This window comes from Fukomys damarensis, unplaced genomic scaffold (assembly GCF_012274545.1).
Source record: "Fukomys damarensis isolate Sample0158 unplaced genomic scaffold, DMR_v1.0_HiC HiC_scaffold_37, whole genome shotgun sequence".
In the NCBI taxonomy this organism is placed as follows: domain Eukaryota; kingdom Metazoa; phylum Chordata; class Mammalia; order Rodentia; family Bathyergidae; genus Fukomys; species Fukomys damarensis.
The window spans coordinates 889545-898418 of record NW_022900949.1 but is presented as its reverse complement, the minus strand read 5'-3'; the positions used below and the strand labels follow the sequence as shown (position 1 = coordinate 898418).

The 8874-nt window shown below is 53.0% G+C and overlaps 1 protein-coding gene across 2 annotated transcripts; it reads right to left on the bottom strand.

The window, feature by feature from the left end:
• Positions 1-428: 428 nt before the first annotated feature.
• On the bottom strand, positions 429-8380 carry Smim7 (small integral membrane protein 7). 2 transcript variants are annotated; one of them, XM_010644317.2, is made up of 5 exons: positions 8270-8380; positions 8146-8187; positions 7691-7743; positions 3580-3670; positions 429-1068 (listed from the first exon to the last, which is right to left on the bottom strand). In XM_010644317.2, the coding sequence occupies exons 1-5, from the start codon at positions 8359-8361 to the stop codon at positions 1053-1055; spliced, it is 294 nt and encodes a 97-aa protein (XP_010642619.2). In that variant the 5' UTR covers positions 8362-8380; the 3' UTR covers positions 429-1052. The 2 variants fall into 2 exon arrangements, with proteins under 2 accessions (XP_010642619.2, XP_019066230.1); XM_019210685.1 differs by lacking the exon at positions 3580-3670.
• Positions 8381-8874: the final 494 nt, after the last annotated feature.

Sequence of the window (8874 nt, the reverse complement as noted above, 5' to 3'; positions counted from 1 at the left end):
AGACTGACCTGGAACTCACTATGTAGCCCAGGCTGGTCTCGAACTCACAGGGATCCTCCTGCCTCAGTCTCCTGAGTGCTGGGATTACAGGTATACGCCACTACGCCTGGCAAAAATGAGCTTTATTTTTAATGTGAATAAATTGTGAAAGCCTATTTTCTCCCTCTAGGTTTACCTGAGTCAAGATTCCAAAACCTAAAACAAACAAATCAAAAAACCGTAGAATTAGTCTGCTGATTACCAATATTTCATTTTAGCAAAAAAATCAGGGCTCCCCTTCAAAGACACTTCTGAGCTGGGCGCAGTGGCGCACACCTATAATCCTAGCACTTGGGAGGCTGAGGCAGGAAGGAGCAAGCACTGCAGGTACCAGGCCAGCCTGAACTACACAGAGACCCTGTCTCAAACAAACAAAACATTCAAGCAGCTGTAAGTCGAGGGCGCCCAGGGTGCCTTTATTTAACAAAGCCATTCAAAGCAAAGCAAATTTTCGAACCCCCACCAACCAGGAGCAAGCATCCTGTGCTCCCCTTCCTCCAACATAAGCCCACGTCCCCCTGGCCGCCTAACAGGTCAGTCAGTGACAGGTGACCTCACGGCAGCAGGTGGCATGAGGGGAATGCGGAGGGCGCCTTGGGCCGAACCTGCCGCCCATCACACCCAGTGCTTGGCTCGTGACCCACAGCCACAGACGCTGCCAGAAAGAGGCTTCCTCCGGCTCGCAGGCGGCAACGCTTCTGCTCAGGTGCTCCCAGGATTTGTGAGTCAGAACAACTTGGACCAGAAGGGAGGTTATGAAAACCAAACCAAGGATGGTCCCAAATCTGAGACAGGCCGCTACACCTGCTCCCGGCGGCAAAGTTGCTGCGATGCAGGCCTTCCGAGACCTTCCTCCAGGCAGGAGCTCCAGGCTGGGGAGGACGGCTCCACCCACCGCGAGCTGGGGCTGCTGGGACGGCCCTGGTTTACTTTAAAAACACCCTTGAAGTCATCGGGAACAGGAAAGGCAGATTCCACATCCGGGCAGGTGAGTTCTGGTTCCGCCTCTCAGCTCAGGAGCCAAAGAGCCTGCGAAAGTCAGAGGGCAGTGGTGACCACGTGGCACAGAGGTGACAGTGCTCAGGGCGCCAGAGATGACTGCGTAGCTGTCATTTTCTGATTTTAAAAATAAGTGTGTGGGGCAGGGGATTTAGCTCAGTGGTTCCACCGCCTGCCTTGCAAGCACAAGGACCCGAAGTTCGAGCCCTGGTACCAAAAAAAAAATTAAAAACATGTTTCTTTGGACCAGGGATTTAGTTCAGGGGTTCTACAGCCTGCCTCCCAAGTACAAGGTCCTGAGTTTGATCCCTGGTACCAAGAAAAAAAAAGCGGGGGGGAATGCATTGTACAACACCAAAATACTTACTTTAACTACAAAAGTGAATATTAAAAAAGTAAGCATAAACCTGGGCTTTGTGGGGCTCAGAGATGCCACCACCTGCCTCACCAGTACAAGCACCCAAGTGCAATCCCTGGTACCAAAAACAAAACAAAAAACTCTGGCTTTATGGCACCCGCCTGTGATCTCAGTCGTCAGGAGGCTGAGGCAGGAGGATCGCCATGAGTGGGAAGCCAGTCTGGGCTAGAGTGAGTTCAGGACCAGTCTGAACTGCACAAGACCCTGCCTCAAACAAAACGCAACGATCAGGCTGGGGATTTAGCTCAATGGTTCTGCTGCCCGCCTCAGGAGAGCAAGGACTCAAGTTTGACCCCTGTACCACAAAACAAAAACACAGCAGTCACTTCCATCGCATTTACACTGCATTCAGGGTTGTAAATTACCACCCAGTGAGTCAGACAACGCGGGAGGGCGAGTGCAGGGTCTAAATGAACCCTACACCCTCATACAGGACTCACGTCTATGGGGTCTGAGATCCGAAGGAGCCCTGGGGATGCAGGGACCAAAGCACTTTTATGAATGTGTAACCCATTAGCACATTTGTGCCACTACAGTCGAGGGTGACTTCCAGGACTTAAACAGACCACTAAACAGACTGCTACAGGGCACTGCGTTCAGTCACAAGCGCGTGGAACAGCAAAGCCCTAGAGACGATGCCATTGCCCACAGGGCCTGGCCCTGCTCTGCATGCTATGACACAGCCCTACGGGGGACCTCGGAGCTGCCAAACACACAGGCTGGGGCTTTCCGTGCCACCCCTGTACCAGTCCAGAAACTGCAACCTGGTCCAACAGAAAATGGCTATTTTGAAAGAGTAACAGGTGCACGGACAGTGGACCTCTACTTCACACCTATAAAACCTAACAGGAGGCTGAGCAGGAGGGCTGCTGTGAGTTCAGGGCGACCCTGGGCTACACGGCGAGACCCGGTCTCACAGAACAAAAACAAGCTGGGGATTTAGGTCAGTGGTTCCTACGCCTGCCTCACAAGTGCAAGGACCCAAGTTCCATCCCCGGTACAAAAATAAATTAATTAATTAACTGATAAAATAAAGTTTAAAAGTTCCCGGTCACCTTTAGAAAAGAGTACACTACCAAAGCTGCTGGAAAGCGGAGGAACTGGGACCCTATACACCGCAGGGAGGAGTGTAACACCCCCCAGTACTCTGGAAAATGGTCTTCGGTGTCTCCAGAATACCTGCACAATCCTGATGCAACCTAGCAAATTCACGCCCAGGTTTATACTCAGGAACATGAAACTTGGCCATGCGTAAGCGCCTGTGCTCGAGCATTCTCGTCAGTACTGTCCCAGAGACAAAAGGAAAGGAGCCGCCACTCCAGCAGCTGACAGGGACACCAGGGATGCCGTGCTTATCCGCCAACTTCTTCGTGATTTCTTCACACTTCCAAAGTAGCTCAGCTCAACCACTGCCGAGGATGCAGGGAACGATAATTTCTTTTTCTTTCTTTCTTTAGTTTTTATGGCACTGGGGATGGAACTGGAATGCAGAACTTTCTTGCTGAGCTATGTTTTATTTTTGTTTGGTTTCATTTTGGTACCGGGGATTGAACTCGGGTCCTTGCGCTTGCAAGGCAGGCCACCGAACCGCTGAGCTAAATCCCCGGCCCTATGTTTTATTTTTGAAATGAGACAGAAAAGTAGAATGGCTGACAGGTGGGACACCAGTCCAGTACGACATTGGCCATGAGCAGTTTTCTTTCAGCCGAAGTAAATCCATCCTTGGCAGACCCTGCCCTGAAATGACGCATATTCCAAATACACGTTTCCCTTATCTAGCCAACCTTACCCCGAACCAACGTGTTCTAACCTGAGTTTGAACCTGCTACAGGCCAATCAGTAATAACGATGTAACCAATCATCTGCTTGCTCTGCTTCTGTACTCAGTTCCTGCTTACAACCCGCATATAAACTGCAGCAGGACAAAAGACAGCTTCCTGGTCTTCCTGCAACCTGACCTACAGGAACCTTAGTGACAGTTGAACCCAGCTGGACCCTCACTCATGTGGAGAGTTCATTTTGCAAGCAGAAGCGAAATACAAAAGTGCATGCTGAATGCACAGGGAATGATCTTCCCACGGGTCACTCGGGAGACAACGCTGAGGGGAGGAGGCTGGACTCACACGATCATGCAGAACATCATGAAGACGTTCCACAGGGCGATGAAGATCCGGAAGTATCGGAGGCTCAGTAAGAACTCCCGGATGTTGTCACCTGCAAAGCCAGAAAGCGCTTTTAGTGCCCACGTGTCCGCTGCGGTGGGCTCCTGTGACTTCTACCTCCTCAGCTCCCCACCCAGAACGTGTGGGCTGGGGCAGCCACTGACCAATCCCCTGACATCACCAAGCCTGGAAACTACTGATTTTCAGGGTGGGGCACATGACTTGAATCTGTCTAATCAGGCTCTGTCCTGAGACTTCTGCCCCCGCAACACACACACACATACACACACACACACACACACACACACACACACACACACAGAAAAAGACTCTAACTCATCTTTTGAGGGGTTTGCTACGCTGGAAAATATAAACTCAGTGCTCTAAGAAAGGTTCAGAAAACTAGTCTATAGGCCAAATCCAGCCCTTTCCACCTATGTTTTTTCTGCTATGGTCTGTGAACTAAAATGGTTTTACAATTTCAAATTTTAAAAGATCAAAAGAATATTTTTGAGACAAAAGTGATATGAAATTCAAGTGTCTGTGTCTACGAATAAATCTTTATTGGCACACCCTCACGTCCACTATCTTCTCTGGCTGCCTCTATGTCGTCACAGCAGAGCACAGCTCTTGCACCAAGGAGCTGCAAGTATTTACCTAGTGGCCATTTACAGAAGAACCTGTCTTGCCTGGGGGCCATCCCTACGCACAAATCATCATTACAAAGAAAAAAGGAACTAAGAGCTGGTGAGAGTCAGACGTTAAAGGGCTGCACCGAACCCTGACCCCAGGGGCACAGAACATAAGATTCCATTAACCACTTTGAGCTGCGTTGGAAACGCTGGAAAATAAAACAACCCCTAGGGCTGGGGTTATAGTTCAGTGGTGAGTACAAGATCCTGGGTTCTATTACCAGCACACACATACACACACATATAAAAAGTAGATAGAAAGCATCCCCAGACAGGCATGGTAGCGCACGCCTGTCATCCGAGCACTCTGGCAGGCTGAGGCAGGAGGATCCAAAGTTCAAGCCCAGCCAGGGCAACCTAATGACTTAGCAAGATCCTGTTGCAAAGTAAAAAGTTTTAAGGAGGGGGCTGGAGATGTACACCAATGCAGAGGCCTGGGTACTGGGTTAAATCTCCAGTATTGCCAAAAGAGAGGGGAAAAACATCCTTCATTTGCTCAACTCAAACTGGTATACGCTTTGGGGATTCAGGCTGGCCTCTGATGCCAAAAACAAAACTCCCTGTAAAGGGAGGCGGCTGGTACATTAGGACCCAGAGAGCCAGGGGGCTCTGGAACCTTGCTCGGGGCTTGAGGGCTCCAGAATGACAAGAATGCCTGTGAGCCACCAGATGCTACCTGAAGCATCACACACAGACCTGCTCGCAGCGCTTCCGGCAATCCAACATCTCAGCCCACAGGGTAGATGAGCTGGGGATTACCCAACCCACAGGCGAGCTGTGGGCAGGCGGGAATGCAACCTTCATCTGGAATCACTAGGACACAGGTCTGTCCCCGCGGTGCTCGAAAAGCACCACCCGGCCTAGGACAGTGACGGCGGCCGGCCGGCCATCAAGAGCTGGCGACAGAGGTCCCTCATCTCAGGCAGTAGCCAAGCACAGGGTGCAGGGAGGAACAAGACCCAGCAGCACCCAGGAAGCAAAGTGCCGGCCCAGACGTGGGGTGGGATTCACGCAGACGCACTGTCTCACGCAGACAGATGACCTCTGTACCACACCTGGTCCGGCGCCTGGCTTGTCTGTGCCCGGGCGCTGTGTGAGCTGACGGCAGACACACTCAGGGAGGGTCCGGGGGCCAGCCAGGCACAGAGGGGCAGGGGCAGGTACAGAGCCCCGCCCAGAGGAAGCCCTGGGGAGAACGCAGCCTGTCGGGAAACGGCAGATCCAGGGCACGCAGAGACCCCTGCTCTGCCCAAGACTTCTGTCACTCCTGAGCCCGGTCCCAGCCTCCCACCCAGCTCAGTTCCAAGCCAGACCTGTAAAGCCCTAGGCCTTCCCCAGCCTGGTCAGGCACGACATACCTGCCAGATAGCTAGAGGGCTGGATGGGTGAATCGACAGTGGACGAATCCATGGAGAGAGGGATGCGTGGATGAATCAACGGATGCTGAATCAATGAACGGATGTGTGGATGGAGGGTGAATGGGGAAGGGATGGACAGATGGATGGGTGAAGTGACAGATGAATCGACGGTGGATGGTCAACTGAGGCTACTAACTCTGGGGCCAGGCAGGACGCACGCCTGTAATGTAAGCACTTGGGAGGCTGAGGCAGGAGGATCACCCTGGGCTCCACAGTGTGTTTAAGGCCAGCCTGAACTGCCTGGAGAGACCCTGTCTTTAAAAAAAAAAAAAAAGGAAGGAAGGAAGAAAGAAAGAAAGAAAAGAAAAGAAAAGTACAAACTCTGGGGTCAAAATGCCCAGTTTCCCCACACCTGCCTTGAAAGCACAAGGTCCTGAGTTCAATACCCAGTACTGAGAAAAAAGAAAAATAACCAATAAAACAGTTTTCAATCCTATCACTCGTCTGCTGTGTGGCCACAGGCAAGTTGAGCCACATCTCTGCGCCTCAGTTTCCTCACATGTAAAATGGGAAAATGAGCCTCAGCTTCTATGGACAGAGGTGGAAGCAAACACCAGTAGGAAACCCTCAGAGCAGCCCCCCACAGGCCGCCCTGACAGAGGGGAGCTGCTGCTCAGCGCGCCTGTCCTCCTCAGGCCACGCTGTGTCCAGGGCACCCATCGCCTGCTGTGACACCACCTCCCGGAAGGGCCTCACACACCCGGGCTCCCAGCTTCTCTATTTAGGAGCCATTTCTCCCATCACAGGTGAAAGTTACCCCACGCCCAACTCTAGCCCAGCACCCAGTCCAGCAGCTGGTGACGAGCAGGCACACAGTCAACGCCTGATGACTATGTTTGCTGTGCTGGGATCGAATCCTGAGCCTGCGCAAGCTAGACGAACATTCACCACTCAGCCGTGAATTCACTGGCAGCCTGAGGAGCGCGCAACTCCCAGGCTCTGTACCGGTTCCTTTAGACTCAAATAGTCAAAAGATTAATCAGTATGAAGTACATGTCTGGAGACCACCAAGGGCTGGGGGGGGTGAGATGCTATAATACGAACGGGGCTGCGTGGGGTGAGCAGAGTCCACAGGCCCTGCCTTAGTGGGGTCCTGCTCCTCAACCTCCCTCAGGTGACAAGGGATCCCCAATCCCAAGTCACGGAGGCGCTCTACCACTGATCTATGGCTACAGCCCTTTTTATAATGAGGCAGGATCTCACCAAGGTGAACTTGTGATCCTCCCGCCTCAACCTCCAAGAAGCTGAAATTATAAGCACACACCACCACACACAGCTCCATCTTTTTTTTTTTTTTTTTTTTACTGGAGATCAAATCCAGGGCCCTGACACCGAGCCACATCCCCAGCCCAAAGTCTTGCTAAGGCACTAAGTGACTAGGCTGGGCTCGCACTTGTGATTTTCCTGCCTCATCCTCCCAGAGGGCTGAAATTATAGGCACACACCATCACACCAATCTCCACAATTTTTTAAAAAGCCAATTTTTAAAATTTGATTTTTTTTTTCTCAGTGGCACCGTTCCTGCCTCACAAATACAAGGTCCCAAATTCAATCTCCAGTACCAAAAATTTTTTTGACTTTTTTAAGAAAAATCAGAAATCAATGTACCAGTAAATATTTTGCTATAAAAAAAAAACAGAATTCTGAACTCTTCTATAAAATTTCCCAATCTACTCAAAACCGAATGTTGCCATCTTATTTACAAAACGACAAAGGTCCTCCGAAAGCAACAGCTAAGAGAGGAACAGCTACGGTGAGGCTTTCCTGCTCAGTCACTGATTCACCGCACTTCCGGCTGGGTGTGAGGGGACCGCAGCGCAGAGCTGCAGGAAATGCCCAGGGGAGAAGTGGGCAGGTTCATTCGCACATTCGCATACGATCAGTTAAAAAGAGAACCTGCCAAGAAAGGACGGTCCTCTGAGGTGCACTGTGCAACTCCAGGGTCCAGAAGGGAGCTCTTACCTGTGCTGGGCTCCCTCGATTCTTCCCCAAAGCCCTGCGCGTCCTTCTTCTTCCTACAGAGAGGAGCACACAGTGCCCACTTTCACTGGGACGCACAGGCCATGCAGGGCCCGACCCTGACACCAGCTCAGAAGGCATGGGCCCGAGCGCCAGCTCCAGCCCCGCGGCCCAACGTTCCTCTGTGGGCACCACCGACCTTGCCCGACCGAGGAGCCAAACAAGGAATGCGGGACGAGGGTCTGGGGCTCACCGGACAGTAAGTTTTTAAAAGGCGCAGATCCGCGCCAAGAGGAAAAAGGAGCCAAAAGCAAGGTGGGGGCGTGGCCAGAGCGGGACTCCAACGTGGGCGTGGCCTGAGGCGTGGGCGGGACCTAGGACGTGGGACGGGCTTACACCCTCGGGGGCGGGCCTACGAGTTTCCAGGGTGGAGCCACAGCCCAACAAGAGCTACTCACAATTTAAAGTTGAGCACGGCCCCAGCGTTCATCAGCAGCGTCCTGCGAAGGAAGAATTACGTTTACTAAGTGAGTCCCCCGCCCCCACTGGCTCTCTTTCCCCACCTCGGGTTCCCCTAATTACCCGAACAGCAGGATGTCTCCGATCATCGTTACAGGCGAAGCAGCCGTCAGAACCGGAAGCGGAAGTCCCCGGGAGGGAGGGAAAAGGAGCATCAACCGACCATTCCTGAAACAACGGTGGCGAGGACCGAGCCAATCGGAGGCCAAGGCAGGAAGGTGTGTCCCGCCCACGAGGGCCAGGGGAATGCGAGCGCCCCTCCTCGCCCGGGAGGCCCTGTGAGACAAGGAAGCAAGGCGGGACTGGGCGTGACGTCACCGGAGGGGCGGTGCCTTGGGACAAACTTTCTCGCGTCCTACGCTTGTCGCACTTGCGTCTGGGTGAGCGAGCAGAAGTTCTGTGCCAAGAGGCCCCTAGCTCGCAGGGGTCTGAGATTCGGGTTTCTAATAAAACGGGGCCCGGACCCCTGAACTGCCCAGGGGCGGGGTCTGGTGCCACAGGCTCCAGATTGTGCGGCGCTCCAGTCGACTCCAGGAGAGGGCTCCTCCTAGCCGCGAGCTAGGCCGCGTCGCCTCTGAGCGGGCCCCAGAGGAAGGAGAGCGTCCTGCTTGGGCTCTACAGAAGACAAGGCCCAGCCTGTCCAGCAGCAGGGCGGGCGCCCGCGCGGG